A 27662-nucleotide genomic window follows, 5' to 3' on the forward strand; every position below is an offset into this window, starting at 1 on the left:
TGCGTCCTGCAGGTCCCTGCTCTGCTCCGCGCCCGTCCTGCGCCTCGTGAGTGGAAGGCGCCGAGTGGCCCTGCCCGCCGAATGCGCGCGCAGGGTCCCGGGCCGCCGTGCGCGCCGGTGTGAGTGCCAGTGAGTGCGGCGCCACTCGGCTCGCTCCGCGCCGCGCCGCCCGCACACTCGCACTGATCGGCGGCTGCCGGTGACGCGGGCTGGGCCCGCCCCCTGCCTGCCGGCCCCTGGCACTCACTCGCGCCGGCCGCCGCCGAGCAGGCAGCAGCCGCGTCAGGGCCGTCCGGGGGCGCCGCCGGCGATGCCCGCAGCCCCCGCCACGCCCCGCCGGGCCTGCTGAGCCGCCCCCGGGCCGGGGCCGCGCCGGGTCGGGCCGGGCCGCGCCCGGGCGGAGCCGTGCTGCCTGCATGACCCTCCGGCGGCGCGGGGAGAAGGCGACCATCAGCATCCAGGAGCATATGGCCATCGACGTGTGCCCCGGCCCCATCCGGCCCATCAAACAGATCTCCGACTACTTCCCCCGCTTCCCGCGGGGCCTGCCCCCGGACGCCGGGCCCCGCGCCGCGGCGCCCCCGGACGCCCCCGCGCGCCCCGCGGCGGCCAGCGCTGGCCGCCGCAGCCCCTCCGACGGCGCCCGCGACGACGACGAGGATGTCGATCAGCTCTTTGGAGCCTACGGCTCCAGCCCCGGCCCCGGCCCGGCCCCCAGCCCGGGGCGGCCGCCCGCCAAGCCACCCGAGGAAGAGCTGGACGCCGACGGCTACGAGTCCGACGACTGCAGTGAGTTTCCCACCCGCCTGCTGCCTCGCCCCTTCCCCTGCGCGGCTGCTCGCGCTCCCGCCCTCGCCCGCACTCGGCTCCCCTGCGGTCTCGGTCCCTCCGGCACACCCCCCACCTGGTGGCAGTCCCCGGCCGCGCCGTGCGCTCTCCGCGCTCCCAGCACACACAGCCCCTCCCTCGAGCAGGTCCGAGAGGTGGGAAGTTTGGGGGCGCCCCCTGGGGGTGTCCCATTTCCAGCGGCCGGCTCCCCGGAGCCCGCGCCGCGCCCCCTCTCGGCCCGCCCGCCGGGAGCCCCAGCGTGGGCGGCGGCTTTTGTTCCCTGGCAGGGCGGAGCTGCGCCCCGGGGAGACACCAGTTGCTGCCAGCCGCTCGATCGCTCCCTGCCCCGGAGCACGCGGCGGATCGGCCCCGCAGCCGAGGGTCGGGCTGGGCGAAAGGCGGAGAGACCCCGGGGCCGGAGTCGGGCGGCCTCCCTGGTGGGCCGGCGGCCGCAGAGCGCGGCGGCTTGACTGGCGCACGGGCCGAGGACCAGGGTACCATGGGGCCCGCTTGTCCTTTGGAAAAACCTTGGTGGTTCCTCCTCCCACGTTCGTTGGTCCCGCCGCTGCGCTCGACCGGGCCGCCGACCTTCGCCCACCTGTTACACCCGCTTCCCCGGCCAGTAAGGGCCCCCACCCCCACCCCAGCCTCCTGCTGCGGGCAGGAGCCCCGAGCCCCAGGGAATAGGCAAGCTCCGGGGCCCCCGGGGCCGACGCCCGGCTGGCTGGTGCTCCTGGCGTCTTTCTGGGCTCCGAGGGTGGTCGCCCTGGCCGCCCCGCCCGCCCCGGGACTGGAGGGGAAACCGAGAACGCCGAGGTCGCCGTGCGGTGCCGCCGGGTGGATTTACGCGGGATGGGGCCGGGGACGCAGGCAGCGTTGCTCGCCAGGCCCCTGCCTGGCTGTAGCCCCTGCCGCGTCACTCTCAGAGCTAGAAAACCCGAGTCCAACGCCGGTCCTGCGGGAGGTGTGGACTTTTCTCCGGGCAGGGGTCGCTCGCCCACTTCGCCGAGGCTCGCCGGGTCCCATCCCCCACGCAGCGCAGCGACGGCGGCTGCGCCTGGCTCGGGTGCCCCCATGGGCCTCAGCCTGGGGGTCTGGAGTTTCCCCAACATAAAATGTGCCTCTGCAAGCTGACAGTTACCAGCACCTCAGCGGGAAGCGGTGGGGCCAGACCTGTCGTCACCCTACCCAGGGATGCCCGGGAGGAGAGTAAGGGGGAGGCCTGCCAGCCCTGAGTCCAGTGGGTCGGAGCCTGGCCTGTGATGGAAAGCTGCCGGCTCTGCACGCTCCCGGGCCTGGACCACAGCCCTCCGGCCAGAGCCTGGCATGTGGAGGCCCTGCCAGCCCAGGGGCATGGGGATGAGGAGCAGTCCTCTTCCTCCATTTTCCTGCCAGACTGGGGAAACTGGGTCGGGAGAGTTTATTGCCCTCCAGGCTGTGCCCTGGATCTTCCCTACCCCCAGTTCCTGGCACCTTGGGCCAGGTGCACCCCCTCACTTGCTGTGCCTCTGGGCAGGCGGAGACCGAAGTCACCCCTTTGCATGCCCTGAATCTTCCCTGGCTCCAGAAGAAGGGGTGGGCCACTTGTTCCCATTTCCAGCATCTTTCCTGCTACGCCAGGGGAGCAGGCGAGCAGGGCAGGGCTTCCACTCGAGCTTCAGGCTCTCCTGGTGCCACCCGGGCCCTCCGGAGACATACAGCTAAGAGGTGAGAAATCAGGCTGTTTCTTTTGGCTGTCCCTGAACCCACAGGCAAGGAGGGGAGCAGAAAGTGCAAGACACGAGCCGGTTGCCCCATCTTCAGTCCATCAACTCAGAAGTCCTTCACAGAGCACTGTCTTCACAGCAGAGAGGGAATGGGGCTGGGGCCCCGGACCCAGAGCTCATTGTCCTAGCAGGAGACAGACGCACTTGGGGTCAGCAGTGTGGGGCAGTCGGACACAGCCTTGCCAGCCTGAAGCCGTGGGTTGGCCACACCCATGCCACCAGGGCACTCTGCTGCAGAGAGCCAAGGAGAAGGGTGTGTCACCAAGCCAGGGCCAGCTTGAGCCCCCTCATTCCCTTCAAGGGGCCACTGTCCTGGGCTTAGACCCCATCAGTGGCCAAACATCCCACCTTGAGAGCACATCTAGGTTCTGGGGCTGGGGGGCCAGGTTCTAGGGTGGAGCCATTCTCTACTCAGTAGCCCAGGCCTCACCTCCCTCTCAGCTCTGACAACCAGATCCCTACAATAAGCCTAAATGATTCAAGCCAGATGGTTCATTACGGCTTTAGCCAGGGTTATGCTATCTGCTGCCCTAATTATTGGATTATCTCTGTTCTAACAAAAAGAAATTAGGACGGTTGCTCTGTTGTCCAAGACCGGGAGTGAAGTGCTGTTTACTTATTCAGCCTTTTTTCCCCTTCTCTTTAAAGCCCATCCTTGATTAAGTCACCGCAAGGCACAAGCGCAAAATCGACAGGCTCCCCACTGATCTAATAGAGGAGCGTTAACAGGGAGAAGATGCAGAAATGTTATAGTTAGAGGTGTCCCTTGTGCCCGCGGCCTCCCAGTGACCCACAGAGCGGCCTGGCTAAGCTGGACTCCGCTGCTTGCTGCCCTTCCAATGGTCCTATGCCCCCCCAACCTCCACACATGCTACTCCCCTGCCTGCGATGCTCTCCCACCCAGTCTCCACCTGTGGAAACTCAGACCATCCTTCAAAGCCGTAATGACTAGAATGCTTTGGGGTTTCTAGGTAACAGAAAATTCAGAGTGCCTCAAACAGTGAGGACTGTTGAGGCCGTGTGACACTGGGGCAGATTCACGCCGCCGCTCAGCAGCAGTATCAGCGGCAATGGTTCTGTCTTTCTCCACTCGACCACGTCCTTTTCTTCTTTTCTTTAAGTTTTATTTATTTATTTTCTGGCTGTGCTGAGTCTTCGCTGCTGCACGGGCTCTAGTTGTGGCGAGCAGGGGCTCCTCTCTAGCTGCAGTGCACAGACTTCTCATTGCGGTGGCTTCTTTTGCTGTGGAGCACAGACTCTAGGGTGCACCGGCTTCAGGAGTTGCCGCTCCTGGGCTCTAGAGCTGTGGTGCAAGGGCTTAGTTACTCCAAGGCATATGGGAAATTCCCCGATCAGGGATCAAACCCGTGTCTCCTATGTTGGCTGGTGGACGCTGAGCCACCAGGGAAGTCCCACCTTTTCGTCTTAGGCTGACCTCCCTCATATAACAGTAAGATCCTAAATTTGATGAGTTTCTACTCCCATGTTTCAGTTTAAAAGCGAGGAGACCTCTCCCCAGGAAATCTGTCCTTCTGTCTCTTGGGCCAGAGTCGCATCTCATGGTCACGCTTACACTGGCCCCTGCATGATTCATCCAGGGCTGAGTCAGGACTAATGGCCACAGAGGCCTTGAAGCAATGATGGAGAGGAGGAATCACTGTTAGGCTGGCCCAGAAGGCCCTCAGCTGGAATCATTTCCCTGTCCCTGCTTGCTGTGATTCCCCTTCCTTAGGGCCCTGTCATATTCTACCTGGCCCGTATTTCCACACACTCAGCCTCTCGGGACCAACTAGGTGTCCGGCACTCTGCCGAGCATGGAGGTTGCAGAGTGCCTGAGACGCAATCTCTGCCATCAGGAAGTTCATGGAAATGGAGACACACAAATAACCCAGCAGTGACGAGTCAGGAACCCAAATGGGAAGCGCTGGCTTGCAAGGAGCTCTCCCACAAAGAGGGTGCAGTGGGAGGAGGGAGAACGCAGGCTGGCCGAGTGGAAGGAGGAAGAGTCCAGTGGCTGGAGCAAGGGAAAAAGAGGATGATGAAGCCCAAGTGGTCATATCACAGAGGGCCTGAATGCCACACCAGGGAGGTTGGCAGAGTCCAGGAGGCAGAGGAGAACCTTTGGACTGTGTAAAGTAGGGGAATGAATAGGTTTATGTATATTTGGGTGGGGGTAATTTTATTTTTATGTATTTTTGGCTGTGCTGGGTCTTTGTTGCTGCAGGCAGGCTTTCTCCAGTTGCCGCAAGTGGGGGCTACTCTCTAGTCCCGTGCACGGGCTTCTCATTGGGGAGGCATCTCTTGGTGCGCAGGCTTCAGCAGTTGTGACGCATGGGCCTAGTTGCCCTACAGCATGTGGCATCTTCCCGGACCAGGGATTGAACCCGTGTCCCCTGCATTGACAGGCAGATTCCTAACTACTGGACCACCAGAGAAGCTCATGAGTAGGTTTATAAAAGTCCTCGCCCTCTACCTTGAGCACCTGGTAAGCAGGACCATAAAATCTATGGCTCATTCCTCTTTGTTCCCCCTGCAGCGTCTGGTCAGTGCCTCAGTTTCCCCAACTAGGAAATCCTTTCAACTCAGACTTGATCATTTTCTGTGGTTCTTGCCATGGTGGTTGTTTTTTTTTTTTTTTTTTTAAACTATTTGAGAGGATGACATTTTTCTTAAAAAGAGAAATCGAGGGCCAATTTCCTATTCCCAAGGGTGTATGGGTGAGGAAAGTCCAGGTGCAAACCAAGGTCAAAATGATGCTGTCAGTCTCCATCAGCCAAGCAGAGGGATGTTCTGCCTTAGAGGAACTGACAGGAGCTGAGCTTGATTTTCTCTGAATTAGCCCCATTAAAGCTCTATAATTATCAACAAGCGGGTGACAACTCTCAGAGGCCCATTAGTGACCAAGTCTCATAATTTATCCAAGAATGTAAACTTTAGCCAGGACGTGTGATTTGAGTGGCTGGAGGGCAGGACCTTGTGGCTCACAGGGACAAGCACCTTCACCTGCCACAAGCCCAGGCGGCCTTTCAACTCAGAGGCCCCTCTCGGGTGGCAGACCAGCCCTCCCCAACCCCAGGAGCAATTCTGTTTATCCCTCTTTTGTTTTTCTGCCCCATCCTCTCAAGAGTTCAGCTTAACAAAGTAGCAGACAGAAAATACTGGAAGCCACTAGGCTTTAAGGCAGGAAGGAGCGATGGGGATGGAAGTGAAGAGGCCTGGATCCTACATCCAGCTCTGCTGTGCCACCCTGGCCAGATCACCTCCCCTCTCTGAGCCTCATTTCTCCAAATAGGTAATAAAGAGCTCTCTAAGAGAGCTCCACCACCAGCAAGTCTCTAAAAATGGCGACTGAGCTTCTATTTCTAAACTATTATTTCTTCTAAAACTTGCACTGGCATCTAAAGAAATCCACCAATCTCGTCCTGGAGCAGCACTGGGCTTGCTGTTCCTTCCCGGGCAGTGATAACAGCTATCGGTTTTATTGAGCAGTGTCAGCACCGCCCCCCCAAACACAGGTGTCTGTAAATCCAGTGGAAGGGACCCCTCTCCCTGCCTGGAGCTGAATTTCCCAGTGGGGGCTCTGTCGGCTGCCTTGTCCTTCTCTGGGATGAGGAACTGGGCAGAGATTGTGAACTGTGTGGATTTTGTGGTTGCCATTCTTTTCTTTTAATTGGAGGATAATTGCTTTACAATGTTGTGTGGAACTGTATGTTTTAATACATGAGCATCACACATCTCTGCTCGAGTGAGCAGCCGGCGAGCGAGTTAGTTTGGATAGACCAGCCTTGTGAATTGAACATCTGCTCATTGCTGGTGTCAGAGGCGTGGTCCCTGCCCTCCGGAGGCTAACGTCTGGAGGCACAAGCCGCAAGTTAGGCCTGAACAGAACGGTAGGCTGATTCACTGTCTTGCAAAGCCAAGAGCTTTAAAGGCTGTTACTGCAAAAGCCTGGGGAAGCCTGGGCCTGTGGCTGTTGTTGCAGGCGAGGTGATAGATCCCACCCTTAGAGCACCCTCACCTGCCCGCTGGCACGGAGGCATCCTAGCAAGCAGGCAGCAATAGGCCAGATGCGTGCTCAGTCACGTCCGACTCCTTGCGACCCCGTGGACTGCAACCCGCCAGGCTCTTCTGTCCATGGGATTCTCCAGGCAAGAATACTGGAGTGGATTGCCATTTCTTTCTCCAGTAAAATCTGCAGGGGTCAAACCTGCTTCTCCTGGATTTCAGGTAAATTGTTTACTGCTGAGACACCTGGGAAACCCAATAGGCCAGGACTAAAGCATGCTTCCCCCGCTCGGGGAAAAGGACTCTTGGCTCCACCTAAGGCCTGTTGACTTTGAGTTTAGACACAATTTTAACAACTATTCTCACCTGGTTTCATAGAAGACCCAAGTAACCAGTGACCAGGAGGCAGAGCTGCCTATGCAACCAGGGGCAAGTACTTTAACATAACAGGAGTTTCAAGCGGATGTCAAGAGAGGAGGCAGAAAAAACGTCAAGAAAACCTCACAAAGAGTGGCCACCCGGGATCGCCTGGTGAAGGACTCGTCTCACACACCCTTCAGTGCCCGGGCTGGGACTTGGACACAGGGCACAGTTAGCTGAAGTCATAGCAATGACTCAGGTTGTTCCGAAAAGTCTTAAGTGACCGTTTGTGTATTCTGCTCACAAGGGCTGGGAGGGGAGCGATCCAGTTCAGAACGAGTTCATTCCAGGAGGTGTCTCAGAGGGGCAAGTACGCTTATCTAGAAACATCACCTAAATGGATCTGCTTCTTCTATAATTATCTACTGAGTACTTTCCGCACCCCAGGCATGCCGTGAGGTGGATGCTGTTGTGTTTCCATTTTGCAGATGAGGAAACTGAGGCACAGAGAGACTAGATATGCTAAGGTCACAGAGCAAGGAAGTGCAGAGCCAGGGTTTGAACCCAGGGTCAGACCTCAGAGGTCACACACTCTACAGGTGCCCCCGCCAGGCAACAACAGAGACGCTGAGCGGGGTGCCTGACCCTGTGTTAGGAGCAGAGATGCAAGACAAATAGTGGCTGGACTTGGCCAGCAGGCTGTGGTTTGCTCTCGACCCACACTGGGCAACCCTGGCCTCCCCCTAGCATGACTCCAACCACCCAGCACCCTGCCCTCTGGGTGGTCCTGTGGTTGAAATGCCCCTTCTCCCAGCCCCACTCTGCACTGGCCAACTCCTACTCATCTTGCATGGCTCAAGTGAAGGGTCACTTCCTCCAGGAAGCCTTCTCTGATGGCCCCAGTTCACATCAAGTTCAGGCCTCCTCCATCAATCCTGCCCCACCAGACTTTGCTGTGGCAAATCCTTCTCTTCCATTCCTCCTGTTAAGCTGTGCTTTCCTTGGAGCAGGAACCTGCGTTTTGATATCTTCTTTCCTGTGTGTGTATGTGTGTGTGTGCATACTCAGTCATGTCTGACTCTGTGACCCTGTGGACTGTAGCCCACCAGGATCCTCTGTCCATGAAATTTTCCAGGCAAGAATACTGGAGTGGGTTTCCCTTTCCTTCTCCAGGGGATCTTTCCAACCCAGGGATCGAACCCACGTCTCCTGCATTGGCAGGCAGATTCTTTACCACTGAGCCACCAGGGAAACCCCTCTTCATTCCTAGAGCCTAGCATGTTGTGAACACTTGGTAATGAGTGAATGAATGGGAAGCCAGTTGACCAGCAAGCAGGGTCTGGGCCTCTAAAGACATCCTGTGAATGTGTGTCTCGCGAGGGAGACTTGCCCCTGAGGTCCGCCCTCACCCACCACCCCCGCCTTTATACCGGGAGCCACAGAGGCATGAAAGGCCACAGCTGCTGTGTGTGATGGTGCCTGAGGGCGGCAGCTGCATCCAGTCACTGCCACACCCTCTGCCCGGCCCTTGGGAATCCCTCTCTGCTTTTTCAGCGGCCAGGGTGGCACCATGAGGGCCCAGCTCACTCCTCGTAGCCTGCCCAGGGCCCCTAAGGGCCTGGAGAGACCGGGGGCCGCAGCCCCGAGTGCCGCTAGAGGGGGCGGTGAGTGGACCAGCTGGTCGGCTGGGCCCAGGCCTGCAGGCACCCAGAGCCTGACCCCTCTGCCTCCTCGCACGATCTTAGGACAGACAACAGGCCAAGGGGAGCCGAGGTGTGGAGCCTAGGCCGGCAGTCGCACCAGGACGACAGGAACCCCTTTAGCCGCGTGCCCGGCACACATGGCCACACCCTACACCAGCTACAGGCCACGAGGCATGATGCAGGGGTCAGAGGCCACCACTCAACGGCATCTGGGGAGTGATGGGCCTAACCCCCCTGAGCTCCTTCCCAGGGTGGGAGGGGCTGGACAGGTAGTAGGTGCCCAGTCGGTGGCAGTCGGCATGGACACCCTGACACCTCGTCCGACTACACAGGGCTGGGTGACGCTTCTCCCCTGTGTGGCCCCGGGGTGACCTGAGCCCTCCTTGTCCGCAGCCGCCCTGGGCACGCTGGACTTCAGCCTGCTCTACGACCAGGAGAACAACGCCCTGCACTGCACCATCGCCAAGGCCAAGGTAGGCCCACTGGCGGGCGCGGGGCGAGGAGGCAGTGCTCAGCCCAGTTACTCCTAAGATGCTGCTGCCTCCCCTGCAGGAAAAGAGTAGAACCGAGAAGCCGGAGAGATGAGAGGAGGAGGGTGGAAGGGTAGCCTGTAGGGGCCTAAGGCGGCCACAACTGGGGAGCTGTCAGGGAGGGAAGGGCAGGCGGGGTGCTGGTAGGCCCGTCCTGCGGGCGAAGAGGAGGGGTTGGACGTGGACGCCTCCGGCCCAAGGTTCCCAGCACCTGGGCCTCCCACCTCCCTGGGGAGGCTCTGGTCACATGGGCCTGAGCTTGCTCTCTGGGCGGGGGTGCTGGGTATCTGAGCCCCATGGTCCCCTGTCCTGGGCTGGCCCCCGTCAACTCTGGTCTTAGCCACGCTGTTCCCTTCGTCCCCACCGCATCGCTCCCCGCTGGGAGGAAGGTGCCCAGGCTGATGTTCTCCCGCAAGGTAAGGGCGGCTGTGCCGCCTGGTAGAGCCTCCTGGTAGAGCGGTGGAAGGGCCTGGGCCCGGCTCCAAGCGAGGAGCCTCCGGCATTGCTGCCTGGGCCCAGCCCCACCACCAGCCCCCAGCCTGCCAGCTTCTCTCCCCTCCTCCGACCCTACCTGTGACTCTTGCCCGTCCAGAGGGGCCGGCCACCTGCTTTGCCCCAGCTGTGCCCCTCCGGGCCTGGGCCACCATGCTGGGGTGAGTAGTGTCCCCAGTCGACCCACGCCATCGCCTCCCCACCCTCTCCTCCAGGGGCCACTCCAGCGGTGGCGTGCCAAGGTGGAGGGCAGGATGCACGCCCGGGCAGACCCTTCCCTTCGCCCTCCACCCAGCTGTGTAGATAGAGGTTGTCCAGGCCTGGAGGCTGGGAAAGGGCACTGGCTGCCAGACTGCTCTGGCAGAGCCAGCCCTCCTCCCTAACCCGTGCAGACACTGGCCCCCCCGTGCTGTGTGCCCCGCTGTCTCTACTGGGCTCTCGAGGGGCTGCGTGGGTGTACTGTGGTGTGTGTATATGTGTGTGTCCACTTAGGGTTGCTCCACTCACGGCATTGGCAATGGGGGAGCCATGGCAGCCCCCCAATCTCCAGTTCACCCTCTGCTGGGCAGGAGGTGGTGCAGGTGTGGGAGGGGCTGGGGTGGGCTGGGGTGTGGGGAGGGGCCCCAGGGGATAGGAAGGCTGAGGCTGACAGGGGGCACCCCTTGGGTGTCTCACAGAGGACACCAGATGCCCCAGCAGTGGACCCTAGCTCGGGCACTCTTTCTGTAAGTGGGTAGAGTGGCCTCAGTTTGCTCATCTGTAAAATAGGGTTAATCGTCCCCACCTGTGTGATTGTTGTGAGCATTAAATGAGTGAGTGCTTAGTACCTAATGCTGTCCTGGAGGACACACCCACCCACAGCAGAACTGGGAAGTTCCAACTTTGTGGGAAAGGTTAAGAGGTGTGTATTGGGCAGGGTCGCCTCTGCCATGGTATACACAGAGCCGCCCAGCCAAGCCTCGTCCTGGAGTCAGCCCTACGGGGCAGGACAGAGCTGGAGCCCAGGCAGCTCTGCGCCCAGCTCAGATGCTCCACCCAACCCTGAGCCACTTCTCTGGCATCCTCAGAGGGTCTAGCACAGACTGGAAGCGGGGCAAATGCCCCCGCAGCAGGCCCTGCTACAGTGTTGCCTCCTTGACTCTCACAACCACCTTGGGATTGTAACCCCTTTTACGGATGATAAAACTGAGGCTCAGGAGGCAGAGGCCTCATCACTTACCCAACTGCTAGGTGCCCGAGCTGGACCTGAACCCCGGCCATCCTGGTGCTAAAACCTGTGGGCCCCTTCCTGGTAACCAGGCAGTGCTGGTTAGAAGTTGGAAGCCCCGACATCAGATCTCAGCCCCTACCCGCGGGCTCCTCTAAACCAAGGTGGGGAGTGGGGAGAAGGGCCTCAGCTCCCCTGGGAGGTGGAGGATCAGGCTGGTGAGCTTGTGGTTCTTCTTTGGATGAGGTCATGGGGATGTCACCTCCACCCCGCACATGTCACCACTGCCTCCCTGCATCCCCGTGAGCCATCCCAGGAGAGAGTTTCCAGAAAAAGGAGCAGGCATGAGGTCAGCTGGGCACCTCTCTGTGGTTCCGTGGGCTCCCTGGCTGTGCACACTTGATGGTGGTCGAGAGTGAGTGAGGGGTGCCCTCTTGCAGAGGGACTCTGCACAGCCGGCCAGCTTGTGTGGCCTCCGGGGACACAGGCAGAACCCTGTGGCCAAGCCAGAGAGAAACGGAGCCTGGTCTCCAGGACATATAACGTTCTCCCGTGGCTGCAGAGGGAGGCGTGTGGATGGGTGGACAGGGGCTCACGAGGACTTAGGGTCAGTGAGGAAAGTCGCAGGGCTTGGGAAGCAAGGGGAGATGGTTCAGGAAGAAGGAAGGATCTGACCACAGCAGGATAACGGGGGCCTCATTTAGAGAAAGGTGAGTCACTGGCCTCCATGACAAGGAGACGACAACGAGAAAGAGGCGATCTGACAAAGATGCCCTGGGTCATCTACACAGAATCAGACATTTGGGGGGAGTGGAGGGCAGGAATTGCACCGGTGCTGAGCCATCCTTGCTCCCCCATCCTGGGGGTACGGGGCAGGGGTGCTTCTGTGAAGAGGGTCATGAGTGGACCCAGCCGGGAGGTCCAGGGGCCTGCTGGGACCTGCTGCCCCAGGTGCCTGGAGGCCCTGGCTGCTCTGTGTCCCCAAGCCCCCACTTACACCCTTTGCTGTTCTCCTCTGCCCAGGGCCTGAAGCCGATGGACCACAATGGGCTGGCAGACCCATACGTCAAGCTGCACCTGCTGCCAGGAGCCAGTAAGGTAAGAGGACCTGCTCTGGGCCCGCTGACCAGCTATGCCCGCTTGGAGCCCAGGCTGGACTTGGGGCACCCAGGGAGCCCCCAGCTCCCACACCCACTCAGCCCCACACCCTCTAGGCCTCCCAGGGGACCTCTAGTCAGCACCACCTGCCTGCTGAGTTGGGGAAACTCTGCCAGGGAATTTCCAGGCCAGCATTTTATAAGAAACATCCTCAACTGGACATTAATACTATGTGCAAACAAGGGGTTCTGTGACCAAGTAACTTCAGGAAACATTATTAAACCAGTTTCTTTACTGCCGGACTTATCAGAGCCTTTAATGCCCTGGTGGGCGGCTCTGTGATGCTCCTCAAGGGGGCTGGAATGGTCAGCATCTGCCCAGATTATTTGACTACAGAACACTTGTTCCTGCACCAGATGATCTGACAAGCAGACCAGGCCAATAGGTGCATCTATGAGAGAAGAAAAGAAATTTTTTTTCTTAAATTAGCTATTAACAAAAGCATCAGCTGGACCTCGGCACAGGAAGATCAGAACTTGATTAGACTTCTTTCATACAGCTTACAGTTGAGTGCAGTTTCCTTTGTAATTTCATGGGAAGAAAGGTCTTTCCAGAAGTGGGTCCTTCCTTGGCCTTGGGAACTCACAGACATCGCAAGGCGTGAGGTGGGCAGACTCCATGCCGGGGGCGCTCAACGGGAGTCCAGCAGCTGTGATTCCAAACAGAGAGCAAGGCAGAAATGGAGGGACAGGGGACACAGGACACGAGAGCTTGAGCAGCAGAGCCTGGTGGCTGGTGTTCTTATCCCGGCCTCTTTCTCAGAAGCCATAGTTGAGAACTTCCTTCCTGGCCCGTGAGTGACCTCACAGGAAAACTCAGCAACTGGGGCGGGACCCTGGGCAGAGGGCCTTCCCGGCCACTGCTCTGGACAATGGGATGGCCCTGCCCCTAGGTGGCCACCCAGGCTGAGGAGCCACAGGCTGCTGAGGTCTGAGTTCCTTTGGGGGCCCAACCCCCCTGGATGAGTATATAGGTCTGGGGGTCCCACTCGTCCAGGGGAGTCACCCTGGAAGGGAAGGCAGGGCTGTGGGAAAAAGGACAATGGCCCTCCTCCAATGCCTGGAGGAGCAGGCTCCTCCTGCAGCCTTGCATCTTCATGCTGGGGTGGAGGTGGCAGGGTGATCCCCAGGCCTGTCAGGGCCACGCGGCCCCAGGAAGGGGCTCAGTGACCGAGCGTCCCTAGACTCCTAGGACCTCAAGTCGGCAGTACCTGCTGCCGAGTCCTAGGGGCTTGTCATAGGATTGACCCCTGAGTTAGGGCAGCGTTTCATATAGCACAGTCTCCTTATAGACAGGGGCCTGAAAAGCCAGCTGAGAGAGGTGGTCGTTATGCCCTGGAGCCCTGGCAGAGGGTACGGAACCCACTGGGTTCCACAGAGCTTATGCAAGTCGGGGAGCTGGGACTTGAACCCAGGGCCATATGACCTCAGAGCCTGGGCTGGTGTGGCAGACATCAAAGGGAACTGGGCACAGAGGGCAGAGCCTGAAGGGGACAAGACAGGTAAGGAGTTCAAGACCCGAGGTGTCCGGAAGCGCCAGGGAAGAAGGGGAGGTGCCTTCCGGCCAGGCAAGGAGACTGCGGGAGAGAAGCCAGTCCCACAGCAGACCTCCAGCAGGCCTCGTGCGGCCCAGCCCACACGTCCCGAAGAGGCCTTCCCCTACCACACCTGGGCACTCCCCTGGGAGGCAGGCCCCTCCAGCTGTGTTTTCCGAGGGCTGTGCTAACCAGTTACTGCCGACTGGGTGGGTTACACCACCACGGAGCTCTTACCTTCCATTTCCGCAGGGTGTGGGTCCCACTGGGCTAATATGGATTGGCAGCATGTCTGCCTTCCATCCTGGAGGCTCCAGGAGAGAAGCTGTTTCCCATTCCTCTCCAGCTTCCAGAGGCGCCCCTTTGGCCCGGCTTGTGGCCCCTTCCTCTGTCTTTAAAGCTGGTGGCACCTCTCTGACCTTCTGTCCTTGTCACACCTCCCTCTGCCTCTCTCTCGCCTTCCTCTTCCACTTTTAAGGGCCCGGTGATGACATGGCCCACCTAGATCATCTGCCTGTTGTATACAGATTTTTTTTTTTTTTTGGCGGGGCTGGGGAGTGGGGAGGGCCTGCACCATGGCATGTGGGATCTTAGTTCCCCGACCAGGGATTGAACTCACGTGCCCTGCAGTGGAAGCTCAGAGTTCTGATCACTGGACCGCCAGGGAAGTCCCTTTTCTGTTGTAAAGTCAGCCGATGAGCAACTTTCATGCCCCCACTTTGCTAGGTTCTGGGGGATTGGGATGTGTATGGGGCCATTACACTGCCCACTGCCCTCCTTGATGCTCAGAGGCTCATTTTTGCTCTCTCCAGGCGAATAAGCTCAGAACGAAAACTCTCCGAAACACTCTGAACCCCACGTGGAACGAGACCCTCACTTACTACGGGATCACAGACGAAGACATGATCCGAAAGACCCTGCGGTGGGTGACACCCCCCCGGCCACGAGCTCCCCCACCCAACCCAGCCTTGTCCATGGGACTGGACCTGCCCTCACACCCCTGCCCACCACTTGCAAACCCTCCCTGACTTTGGAAGCAAACTGAGAGGCCCCTTGCCCTCCAGGATCTCCGTGTGTGATGAGGACAAATTCCGCCACAACGAGTTCATCGGGGAGACCAGGGTGCCCCTGAAGAAGCTGAAGCCCAACCACACCAAGACATTCAGCATCTGCCTGGAGAAGCAGCTGCCGGTGAGTCAGGCTCTGGAGCCATCCAGGGCCCACGCTGCCATGAGCGCAAGGCCAGGAGCATTTTTTTTTTTAATCTATTTATTTTTTGCTGTGCTGGGCCTTCATTGCTGTGAGGGCTTTCTCTAGTTGCAGTGATAGGCAGCTACTCTTTGTGGCAGCAGCACAGGCTTCTCATTGCAGTGGCTTCTCTTGATGCAGAGCTCAATAGTTGTGACGCATGGGCTTAGAGGCCACGCAGCATGTGGAATCTTCCCGGACCAGGGATGGAACCTGTGTGCCCTGCATTGGCAGGTGGATTCTTAACCACTGGGCACCAGGCAAGCCCCCAAGAGCATTCATTGAGCACCTACTCTGTGCCTGGCATGGCTGCAAGTGCTGGGGAGACAGATAAATCTCCCTGCCCTCATGAAGCTTGGACAGGAGCCAGACCAAAAATGAGATAAACCACCCAAACGGATTGAACATTCGGCAGGGATCAGGGCCGAGAAGGAAAGCATGAGAGGGGCCGATGGGTTGGATGGGTGCTCTGGGAAGGCTCACCTGGCAAGCAGGGAATATCCCAGGCAGAGGGAGCCGCAGGTGCAAAGCCTTCATGGAAAAGTGCTCGGCCTGTAGGAGGCACAGGCAAGAGGCCAACTGAGTGGGGCAGAGGGAGCAGGGGGCAAGGGGTCCTGGGAGCTGAGAGCAGGAGTTGGGGTTGGGGAGACTGAGAGGACTCCAGCTTTATCTCTGAATGAGATGGACCACAGGAGCATGCTAGGCGGGGGCCAAGCTATCTGAGGATATTTTAACAGGCTCCTCAGGATGGGAGGGAGTGGAGGGCCAGGGTGGGGAAACTCAAAGTGCAGAGGGAGGAATGGGAATAGGACCTGGGCAGGGCAGCAGAGGAGCCGGGAGAAGGGCTGAAGATCAGCATCCTTAGGTGTGGGGCCTGGGAGGATGAAGGGTCATTCACTGGGATGCAGGGGACCATGGGAGGAGCAGCTGGGGATGCTTGGACCTCAACTGGAATGTGTTAGGCATGAGGTGCCTGTGAGATACCCAGAGGAGACAGAAAATAATTCCTAGAAATTGCAATTGTTTGAACGTGTCAGAACCGATTTTGCCCCCAGCCGTCTGCAGCAGCTGAGCCCTCCCAGTCTCTGAGCAATGTTCCCCTCCCCACTCCCCTTCCCTCTCCCCTCCCCCTGCCTGCCTTCACCCAGTTCAAGAGGACTGGGAGGGATTGGCCAGGAGGTCCCAGGTCTGGGCCCCAAAGAAACCTGGACCTTGAGGGACTGCGTGGTGAAGTCCCACAGAGGACACAGTTCCCTCTGCCCAGGACAATTCCCCACCAGAAGCCTGGGCAACAGGAAAGCTCTAGAGGACAGAGCCCAAGGGTCATCCCCTGAGTGCTGTACCCACCTAGGGCCCTGCTCAGCGCAGCCTCGCCTGGTCAAGGCCAGGAACAATTAACCTGAGGTCAGAGCTCCCGTCCAGGGTCCCAGCTCTGTATTTTTGCATAACTTGAACAAATTGTACTCTGTGGTCACATTCTCTCCCACTCCTAGGCATGTGTGCGATGGAGATAACCTTTTAAGCGTTATTATTAGTCACTAACCGCAGCTGACCCAGTTTCTCCAAATGATCTATGTCACTTATAAAAGGCAACATCAGCTCCTGCTGGAGTTGTGTTCCTGAGTTTTGATCCCTGATATAAACAATCACCTGTGTGGTGCTGAATGTGAATTGTGTGTGAGCAGTATGTGCAAGAGTGTGGAATGCATGCATGAGCACCTGTTTCATGCACAGGGGATGTGTTTGAGAGTGTACATGCTTGTGCCTGGGGCGTGATCAAGGCCTTGCTGAGCCTCGCTTGAATTTGCCAGGATCTCGTTGGTCCAGTTCAGAGACCCACAGTTGACAAGGGTGCAATTTGGGATAATTACTCGGCAGTAAAGATTCATTTTGATGGTACCTCATAGATTTTAGAGAGCCTTGTAAACCTTATTCATTGTTCATAAATACTGAGCAATGTCCCAGTTCAATGGTCTTTATGTGAAACCATCCAAAGTATATCCCACTGTAAAAAAAAAAAACAGCTGAAAATATCCCGGCTCATTATACTGTTTAATTTTCACACATCACACAACTGGCACACGAGTCATGGTTTAGTGAGGCTGTCACACTCGAAGCCCAAGGCCTGAGTGACAGGTGGTTGAATCTCACCTGCCCCCTCGGACCCGTGGGTACCGACCGGCTGAGCACTGTGTGGAGAAGTGGCCAAGGCTGCGTTTGCACTCAGGGAGAATGCAGTGATCAACTGGCCCTGGGTGTGGGAAGGGAGAAAGTGGTCCTTCCTTCACCCCACAGGATTCCCATCTCCAGAGGTGCAAGCATGGCCCCGGCCCACGAGGGGCCATGTGAGGTGCTGCTTTAGTGCCAAGCAGAGGATAGTCAAGACCAGAGACTGAGTGTGAGATGAGCCTGGCAGAGATGTCTAGAAGGGGCCCTCTGAGGTCATAGGGCTCAGGCTGGGTGGACAGAAGGTAGAGGACAGGGGTTCTGGATGAGCATCAGCTGGAAGTGGGAGGTCTCAGGAGGATGAGGAGTGGTCTCAGGGTGCTGACTGGGGTGCAGCGAGGACACACGGTGAGATGTAGACTTGAGGTCTGACTCCAGGGGGAGGTGCTGGGCCCTGCCCCACCCACCTCCTAGCTGCCCCTGGGGTGGGACTGTTTTCCCAGATTCTCCCCATGGGGCCCTCCTACACCCTGAGGCTCCAGGAAGCACGATCCAGGGGCCAGGGTCCCAGTGAACCACGTCCCGCGCCCACACCAGCACCCACTGGGCTCCACGTGGCCTGGGCCCACGGCTGCGGGAGGGGCGGGCAAGGACAGCTGAGTGACGGCTCTCCCGCTCCACAGGTGGACAAGACGGAAGACAAGTCCCTGGAGGAGCGGGGCCGCATCCTCGTCTCCCTCAAGTACAGCTCGCAGAAGCAGGGCCTGCTGGTCGGCATCGTGCGCTGTGCCCACCTGGCCGCCATGGACGCCAACGGCTACTCAGACCCCTACGTGAAAACGTGAGTGTGCGGCCCGCTCCTCACCCACCGTCTCACTTCTAGGTCCCGGGAGGAGCAGCAGCTGCGATGAGTAGATTGCGCAGCAAGTGGCTGTGTGAAGCACAGGGGGCGCTGTGCCCACCAGGGTCTTCTGTGCTCCATGGGTTGAATCTGGCCAAACCCGTTTCTCAGATGAGGCAACTGTTGCCCACAGAAGCTGAGTGGCTGCCCAGTCCACGCAGAAAGAGCAGTTCTCTCCCGATGGCTTGTTCAGGTCTCTCTGTGACTGTGGGGCCCAGGAGGGGCTGTGAGCAGATTGGAGGAAGGGACAGGAGGCTGGGAGATGCAGTGAAGGGGCTCCGTCAGGACTTAGGGCTGAGCACACGTGGGCACAGGCACAGCTAAGGGTCCATCCAGCCGGCCAGGTGGGGCTCTTGGTGGTGCTGGGGGGATGCTAACGCGGGGGCCCCAGAGCCGTGAACCTGGGTCAGGACAGGCTGTGATCAGAGCCCAGAGAGGAGCTGGTGGCCGTTCGGAGACGGGTGAAACAGGTGGTTGGTGGGCACCATCTGAGCTTTGGGGCTTTCCACTAGCAAAAGATGGATCTTAGTCTGAGTTCACCGTTGTTTGAGGATGTCTTGAAGGTTAGAACTTGGGGAGGAATTTGGCCCAGCCGAAAGGAGCTGTTTCTGTTCAGGGAGAGGGACAGAGGAGTTACGATATAGTTAAGAAGCAGGGACGGTCCTGTCCTCAGGGCACAGCGAGGAGGCTCAGGTGACAGAGGCCATCACAAAGACTGACTGGTTTCCCGTTTAAAAAAAAAGAGTTGGGCCCCAAGCTCGAGCACTAGCAAAACTGACTTCCAGTGGGTCACAGACCACTGGGAGAGGACATGCTGTCCTAGCTCAGAAGACAGACTCTTAAAACCAGTGGAGAGAAAGTAAGCGACTCTGGGTAAGCTGGGAAGATGTGTACACTCTGTGGCCACATCATTTCCCTGCCAGGTCCATGGGCTCCAGAAAGCCAGGCCCCGGTGGAAAGCTGGTTTTGCTGCATTGCTTGAGATAGCCATAAGCTGGAGACAGCCCAGTGCTCATCAGCAGAGGGAGAGATGAATGAAGCGTGGCGTCTGCATACAGAGGAGTACTATGCAGTTGAAGTGAATAAACGAGGACTGGGTGGATTAATGTGGACAGCTATGCCAAGCGTGCCAAGCCCAGAGCAGACTATAGAGGGGAGCACGCAGCGTGACCCTGTAGGGATGGTCTCTGGGAAGGGAGGACGTGCGTCCACTTGTATCTGTGATGCTAGTTTCCCTAGGGAAGAAAATAGGATCTGAAGCCAGGGTGGTGTCGAGTTTTTAAATCGGCTCAGTGCCCACCTGCCAAGTTGATAGGAATTCCAGGGTCTCAGGCTGGGTTATCCGGAAAGCAGGGTCTCACCAGCTACAGTGGAAGGGCAGCTCTGGCAGGGCCTGTCCACCGCACCTGGGCACCTTCACCCCCCGGCCACAGGCGTGAGAGTCACTGGGCCACTGCAGCCATGCACCACTCTCCAGCCATGGGCTGGGTCAGGGTGGCCTTTCAGAGGGCAGCTCTGTGGGTGGCCCCATGGATCAGAGGGAGGCTCCCAGTGGCCTAGAAATACCTCCATCTGATTCAAGTTCCCCGGGTGACATGCAGGGGGCAGCTGCTCAGGGCTCCCATCTCTGAAAGGCCCCTTCACGGACCATGGGTCTCCTCCTTGCTAAGAGTAGGGGAGATGCAGGCACAGGTGTGAGATTCTGAGCAGAGCACCTGGGGCCACAGGGAAGAGCCAGGTAGAGGATGTTGAAGGGCAGAGCTAGATGGAACAAGGCCTTTTGTCAACATCCTTATTTTTTATGAACTTCATCCCAGGTGATAGCTGTCTCAGTCTCCCCAGGCTAGAAGCTGACCCCAAGTCCAGTCTTCTGGGGCTGATGATGGTTAACAGTCATCACATGTCCAGAGTAACTGCTGGGTGCCAGGGCTGGGCTAGGTCTCATGGAACTTTCTACGCGGTCCTTCTGTAACCTTCTCCATCCCCCACCCAGGGGTGCTGAGGAAACACGGAGCAACTTGCCCTGCTGCCCTGGGCAACCCCTTCCTTCTCTAGCCCTCTGGTGTCTTCTAGAGGCCTCAGGCAAGCAGCAGTCACTGTGCAGAAGAGACGAAAGGCAGCAATGATAGGGGGACTCCAGGAGCCCAGCAGCCAGGGCAGGAGGGGGTCCTGATGGGGGGCGGGGGGCAGCCACCGATGGGCCCCAGAGCACCCAGGCTGTGCTCCTCACCCACACAGGCCGCCCTCCCTCCAGGAGACAGCATAGACAAAGGCCTGGGGGCAGGACGGGGGACGACCTCTGGCTGGGGTTGCGTGAGGGTCTCTAGCTGGGCACCGGCTGTGCAGTGCTGAGGGCGTGAGGAGCCCAGGACAGCTTCCCTTCAGGGGCTTCCAAAGGCAGGGCTGGGAGATGCTCCCACAGCCCAGGACCCCCATCCTTCCTCCTCGCCCCCAAACCAAACAAGCAAAGAAAGGTGAATCAGGAAATACATGGAAGCTTGTAAGGAGCTGAAGAAATTCACCATCTCTGGGTGGGGGTTTATGGGAACCCCCACCTGTTTAAAACTTCATCTTTATTGAGGCATAACTTACACCCAGGAGGTTTCTCCCTTTTGCTGTGGGACTGATGTATACAGTCTGGTTACCACCACCTCCATTAAGACACACATACTATGGCCCTGGAAAGGTGCCCCAGGCAACTGCTAATTTGTTTTCTGTCACAATAGTTTTGCCTTTTCCAGACTTTCTTCCAATAGCAACTCCCACTTCTTCCACATGACCTAGTGCTCTGGAGAGCCCGCCATGTGGCACGTGCACCCGGAGTGCGGTCTGTAGGTCTGTACTGCTGAATACTCCTCTGTCAGATCACTTCCTCTTGAAGTGCACCAGGGTGGGGTTGCTTCCAATTTTTGATGGCTATATAAAGCTGCTAAAGAATGGGTTTTTGTGCAGACCTATGTCTTCATTTCTCTCCCCACCCCCAGCTTTTGTCAGTATGTATTTTCCAGTGTCTCTGTAATGAACCAGTATGACTTTCATAATACCTATCACAACTTTTTTTTTTAAGTGTACAGAAAAGCCACAGTGAGATACCACTTTCCATGTTCGCTGATCCCACCCGGTGCTGGGCACCAGGAAGCTGGTGGTGGGTGAGAGAAAGTCTAGTGTCGGTGCGGGGACAGGGTGGGAAGCTTTGCAAATGAGAGAGCCTGGCTTCTGAGCGCCAGCCCTGTGCTGGGCAGCTGTGTGACCTTGGGTAAGTCCTTCCGCCTCTCTCTGCCCCAGATGAAGACTGCTGCTCTGCAAGCAGGGATTTCTTTTCTCTGCAGGAAGCATTGTTGCCCATGCCCAAAAGACCTTTTTCCTTCCCAAAGTTTCGGTGAGGCAGCAGCGACACACCCCAGGGACTAGGTTAAAAACCACTGTGTTATCCACTTAAGAAAGACGCATTTTATAGCATGCACATTCCATCTCCATAATCTGCTATTAAAAACAGGAAAGCTCTAGCAAGGGACCAACTCTGCTAAAAATGTTTTTCTGGAGGGAAATGTGAGCTTTGTGAAAATTCAAACTTCCAGAAATTAGGAAAACCCCCTTTCCTCGGGGAACAGAGGTCCAGGTGATGAATGACCCACCTGCTTCTCTCACTACACTGACCCCTCACCTGTGCCATGTCACCTGGTCATCACGAATGAACAGAAGTCTCTCTCCCGGGAGAAAGCGCTTCCAAGCCCTGGGGGCTCCGTGTGTTCTCACGGCCTTGTCTCACCCTCTGCCTATCGGTTGGTTGTAATTCCAGATACCTGAAGCCAGATGTGGACAAGAAATCCAAACACAAGACGGCGGTGAAGAAGAAAACCCTGAACCCAGAGTTCAATGAGGTACGAGGGGCTGGGGGAGCCGTAGGAAGGCCACTCTCTCCCCCCTGGGGGGACTGAGTTTTCCAGGGGCCACTGTGGGAGCTGGACCGTGGGAAGGGGCCCACAGGAGAGCCCCCAGCCGTGAGGTGGGGGAGTCGTGGGAGCAGAAGTGAGGCCAGGCTGAACCAGGTTGAGGTTCAGACGGAAGCAAGGGGAGGCCTGCAAACCTCTTCAGAGGATGGAATTGATAGTTCTGTAGCCATGGGGGATGTGGGGACTCAGGACCCCAGGAAGGTGGGTGCAGCTGGAGAGGGGCTCAGAGGAGCGAGATGAGGGAGAGGAGCCTGAGTGACTCAGGTCCTCAGGCCGAGGAGGTGCTGCCAGGGGGTGGTCGGATGTGGAAGGGTCCTGGAAGCTGACAGGAGAGAGGGTTTCACAAAGAAGGGAGTGGTCAGCAGAGTCGGCCCAGGCCGCCTAGCGATAAGGAGCCTCTCAGGGATCTTGAAAAAGGCAGCTTCAGTGACCAAGGGGCAGGCGGTCGGAGGGAAGGGGGCCCCTGAGGATCTCAGCCAGGCTCTCAGAAGTGGGTGAGACGGGCGAGAATCCATCACAGCAACTACTGCACACTGGCCACCAGCCGACTTCCAGGCCCTGTGGCATTGGCCCTAACACTCCCCTTCTGGCCACCAGGAATTCTGTTATGAGATTAAGCATGGGGACCTGGCCAAGAAGACCCTGGAGATCACCGTCTGGGATTACGACATTGGAAAATCCAACGATTTCATTGGTGAGAGGCCATGATGGGAATGCTGTTCAGCAACATGCCGGTCCTAGGGCAGACAGAGTCCTGAATCAGGCCACAGCCACGTTGCAGCCTGACCCTGTGTGACAGAGAAAGAAACAGGCCCAGAGAGGGAAAGAGGCCTGGCAGGGGTCACAGTAGCAGTGTGTGGTAGAGCAGGGGAAAGGGTAGATGATGGTCAGCCCTTTTGGGCTGGACTCTGAGTCCCTGTGGCCCCAGCTTCCTGGTGAGCTGGCTGGCTGTGCACGGCGGAGCTGCCCCCCAGTGCTGCTGCAGTCCTGGGGAAAGGCAAGGCAGGATAGGATCCTTGGCCCTGATTGGGGGGGTGGGGGGCAGTAAGAGGGTCTAAGCGTGTGGTGGTCAGAGCGCTGTCCACCCTCTCATCAGGTGGGTGGAGTAGATAGTCCAGCCTTGCAGCACAGAGTCTGGGAGGGTGTTGGGCGCACTGTTCCCGAGGGGCCCTGAGAGTCATAGGTCAAGTATCCCGGCTGCCCGGGCTCCCCTCTGCAGGCGGCGTGGTTCTGGGCATCAACGCCAAGGGAGAGCGCCTGAAGCACTGGTTTGACTGCCTGAAGAACAAGGACAAGAGGATAGAGCGCTGGCACACACTCACCAACGAGCTCCCGGGGGCCGTGCTCAGCGACTGACCTGCCCCGCCCGCCCGCCCACCCACCCGCCCGCCCGCCGCCGCCTGGCCCAGCGCAGGCCTGGCCCTGGGCTTCCTCGCTGCTGCTCAGGGCCTCAGCCCCCACGTCGGGGGAGATCCAGGACACCTGCTTGGACACAGAGCCGCAGCAGCCCCTCTGAGGGATGGTGGGGGCAGTGAGCTGGGCCTGCTTTCCACCCCCTGAGGCCCAAGAGGGCTGGGTGGAAAAAGAGGACCGCAGTCCTCACCCGGAGGAAGCGGATGGGGCCATCCAGAGGACAAGGACCCTACAGAGGTCAGCAGTGAGTTGGAGGGGACCCCAGGCTGAGAGGGGCAGTGGGGAAGGAGATTTTTGGGTAGGACAGGACTCTGAAGAAAGTCCATTCCCTAAAGGAGGTTCTGACTTTGGCGCAACTGGGAGGGTAGAAAAAATTCACCCGAGAGCCAGGAGTCTGGTGAAGATCCTGGAGCTCCCCATGAACACGGGCGAAGGCCAAGGGCTTCACTCAGTGATTCTGCAGGCCCCTGGGGAAGAGTGAGACCCAGAGCCTGCCCTCAGGGAGGTCCCCGTCTAGTTATGGAGCTCAAACAAACTCTTACGACAGGGGTATAAGGAATGCCAAGGCCAGCCTGACCCACCTACACATTCTGTGGACTCCTCTGGGAGGGCTTCCTGGAGGAAGTGATGTTTCAGCAAGACCTTGAAGAGTGAGTGGAGACTCTAGGCAGACAGAGGAGGAAGGGCACTGGAAACGGTGTCCAAGGCCTGGAGAGGAAAGATGATTTGGGTCAGGGAGAAACTGCCTGGACCCAGGGTCTCTCTCGGGAGGGTGGGGGGAGAGGCAGGCTTTGTTAGGAGTGGGGCAGGGGCACCCAGCCCTCCCCCATCCCACCCCTAGCTGCCAGGCCAACTGGGCTTGTAGCCATGGGAGGAGTGGCTTAAACTGATGTTGATGCAGGGTCAAGTTCAGTTCTCAGACCCAGCTCTCCCACCTTTGATCTTTCTCCTGAGGAAGCTGGAGGATGGATCCTGCTTCTCGTTGTTCCCAGCTTAAGATCAGGTCAGCTGTGGTCAGGAAGAGTGTGTCACTTCTTCGCATGAAAAAAACCAAAAGGCCTCCTTGTCCTCACCCTCCGCTCCCTGCCTTCCTCCACCCTCCCCATCCCAGGCTCTTCCTTCTGGGTTCAGGGTTGGAAAGCGGAGAGCCCCCCGCAGCTGCGTCTGCATCCATTCCCTACTGAGATCCCTCTCAGTACTCAGCAGCATCCAGGGCCTTGTTTCTGGGAACGGCTGGCTTTGTCCTCCAGGAGCTGAGAGCCACTCTGCACCCTGGGTCAGGGTCTCCAGGAAGGGATTGAGGGCATCAAGACTCTGGGGCCCAGGCCTGAAGCCCCCACCTCTTCCTGCTGACTAAGGGGCCTTCAGGAACCCTGGATGAACAAATGCAGAAACCAGGAATTTCTGTGTTCAGCCCATCCCTGCACTGAAGGAAAACACAGCTCAGAGAGGGAAAGTGATCTGCCTGAGGCCTTCCAGGTTCCCTGCCCCACCCCCAGCCCAGAGCTCTGACACCACACCCACAGCAACGCTAGTACAGGGCTCACAGGGCGCTGGGCTGGACCCTCTGCTGCAGACACAAAGCACATCACCATCTGAGGCCTGGGGGCAGGTGATGATATGAATCCCACCAAGTGCCCATCAGCCTGTTTTCATTTTCCAGGGAAAACAGGACTCCAGACCCCACACAGTACCTGGCAACCTTGGCTGGTCACAGAGTCTTGCTTTTGCCTCTCTGAGAAGGCTTGGTGCATGGTGAGGGCTTCTACAGGCCGTGTCTTGATGAATCGTCACAGGCCTGGGAGATGGGTTTAACTGCCATCTCCATTTGACAGATGAGGAAGCAGATTCAGAGGCAGAGTCTGATTTTGAGGAGCCTTGCATCTGGGTTAACTCTGGCTGTCTTCTTAGTATTGCCTTTGGGGGGGCTCTCTCATTCAGAGAGGAGCTTCACAGACTCCCTGTAAACACATGGAGATGCTGAATGGCCAAGTTAGATGCATACTAGAGCCTCACCCAGTACAACTTCCTTGTTAGACACACAGGGAAACCAAGGACCCGCAAGAAGAAGGGGCCTGTTCAGGACGCACTTGGGATAAGAGCCCAGGACACCGGGCGCCTAGTTCAAGGCCTTCCAACGCCGTGGGCTGTGCAAGTGCAGACTTGGTCCTGAAAAATGGTCCCTGAGGACCACAGGGACAGTCAGGCTGGAGGTGGGGCTTCCGGACAGCTGGCCCAGGCCGAGGATTGGGCTCTTGGGCAGGAGGCCTTCCAGGGAGACAGAACCTTCCCTAGGACCCTGGATCTGTTCTGGACCCCTTACAGCTTGTATCTCTGCTAGAGACAAAGTGCTTTGAGAAGCTGCGGTATCAGCTCTGCCTTTGACCCCAAACTGGCTTTCCTCTGCTCTATCAGCCCCACAAAAACAGGGAATTTGACGCCAAAAAAAAGTCATTCCGAAGTCAGCTGTCAATAACTAGGCGGTTACTGGACGGGGCATCCATCTCCACCCCCACCCTCCTACCTAGTCTCCGCCCCGCCCACCACTACTAGCCAATCCCCGACGGGCCCGTCTTCCAACTGAGGCGGTAACCTCCTGACCTCTAGTGGCGAGAGCGAGGAACTGCATCTCCCGGCCCGTGCATGTCCTCCCTTTGTTCCTTTTCCAACCGACAGAACCTCCCAATGCATGGACTCTGGCTGTCTTCGACGCAGACTCGTGCACTGCTTACCACCGTTTTGCTATCATGTGGCGACTGCAGAAACGGTCCTGAAACTGCAGCCCCCACACACAAATTTTGTACTTTCGTCCGACTTACCCGAAGGTGTCCTTTTTAAGTCTTATTTGTTAATATTTATAATGACATATAGTCCAAAGTAAATGGAAACATTCATTGCGATCATATGAGCTTGGGAGACTCATCTTAATGGATCTGAATAGGTGGGCAGGAAAGAACGAGATTCTGGCAACAGGGACTTATTCTGCACATTGTCTCATTTACTCTGCACCAAGAGCCCACTGGAGATACATGCCCACCATTCAGTTCAGTTGCTCAGTCATGTCTGACTCTTTGTAGCCCCGTGAATCGCAGCATGCCAGGCCTCCCTGTCCATCACCAACTCCCGGAGTTCACTGAGACTCACGTCCATTGAGTCGGTGATGCCATCCAGCCATCTCATCCTCTGTCGTCCCCTTCTCCTCCTGCCCCCAATCCCTCCCAGCATCAGAGCCTTTTCCAATGAGTCAACTCTTTGCATGAGGTGGCCAAAGTACTGGAGTTTCAGCTTTAGCATCATTCCTTTCAAAGAAATCCCAGGGCTGATCTCCTTCAGAATGGACTGGTTGGATCTCCTTGCAGTCCAAGGGACTCTTACAGACGGGGAAAATTTTTGTGCGCAATCACAGCTGCTACGTGACAGAACCAGGAGTCAACTCATGCCTCCCAAGACTTCTGCCAGCCCTAAAGCATTAGCCCAACTGCTGTCAGGTGTGAGCTCTAAGGCCAGCCACTGGTCTAGGCACCAGGGGCAGATTCACAGCAAGATGGTCAATGAACAGTAAATGTGTGTTAAAATATTAAAAAAAAAAAAAAAAGGGCATAAAGGAATCGTGTGGGCAGGGGAGGTTGGGCTTAAATAGGAAGGTGAGCTGGGCCTCTAGAGAAGGTGACTCTTGAGCTTAGCCTTGGAGGAGGTGAAGAGCGGAGAACTCTGGGAGTCGTGAAGTGTTCCAAGTGGAGGGACCAGCCAGTGCCCCTAGAGGTGGGGACAGGCTTGGTGTGACAGAAATTTTAAGACTAGTGGGAGTGGGGCAGGGTGGGGCAAGGGAAGAGAGGTAGATGGGAGCATATGAGACAGGGGACTGGATCAAGGAGGACTTGCATTCTTGTGAGATGAGAGCTAAAGCCGGCTCACCTGTAAACAGCCTGTGGTCTGCGATGATCAGGTCCAGTTTGGAGGTCTCTCTGGTGGTGGCATGCCATCAGATCCAGGGTTCAAGATGAGTATCCAGAGCAGTGGTGGCTGGGTCCTAACAAGAGCCACTTGAAGCATGGATTTTGGTCATTGCCTCTCTTAGCAACCACCTCTGTACTGGCCTAATTTTCCAGGTCTCCTGTCCATTCTCTGAAGTACCTGATACCTCCCCAGTGCATTCCTTTTCTGCTTACATTAACCAGAGTCAGATCGCATTATTTTAAACAAAGAAACCTGCCTGGTGCCTTGATGCAGTCTGATCGTCTGAGTCTCAAGCATCACCCTTTGTGAGGCCTGCCTTGACAACCTCAGTCACTTTTCCATGCATCACCCTGCTTTTTCTTCACGGCACTTACCACCAAAGTTGCCTTGTGTATTTGCTCATGCCTTTCTCCCCTCACTAACCTTCATGAGAGTAGAGGC

At 57.6% G+C, this 27662-nt stretch overlaps 1 protein-coding gene and 1 long non-coding RNA gene across 2 annotated transcripts; one reads left to right on the forward strand and one right to left on the reverse strand.

Annotated features, from left to right (window-relative positions):
• Positions 1-241: 241 nt before the first annotated feature.
• On the forward strand, positions 242-23239 carry DOC2B (double C2 domain beta). The gene is made up of 9 exons (XM_024980699.2): positions 242-789; positions 9056-9135; positions 11915-11989; positions 14396-14505; positions 14648-14774; positions 17681-17838; positions 21698-21779; positions 22449-22545; positions 23071-23239. The coding sequence occupies exons 1-9, from the start codon at positions 417-419 to the stop codon at positions 23205-23207; spliced, it is 1239 nt and encodes a 412-aa protein (XP_024836467.1). The 5' UTR covers positions 242-416; the 3' UTR covers positions 23208-23239.
• LOC112442619 (uncharacterized) lies at positions 17837-27662 on the reverse strand. The gene is made up of 3 exons (XR_003030809.2): positions 23846-27662; positions 21563-22588; positions 17837-18506 (listed from the first exon to the last, which is right to left on the reverse strand). It is a non-coding gene; the product is annotated as an uncharacterized lncRNA (long non-coding RNA).

This window comes from Bos taurus, chromosome 19 (genome assembly GCF_002263795.3).
Source record: "Bos taurus isolate L1 Dominette 01449 registration number 42190680 breed Hereford chromosome 19, ARS-UCD2.0, whole genome shotgun sequence".
Lineage (NCBI taxonomy): Eukaryota > Metazoa > Chordata > Mammalia > Artiodactyla > Bovidae > Bos > Bos taurus.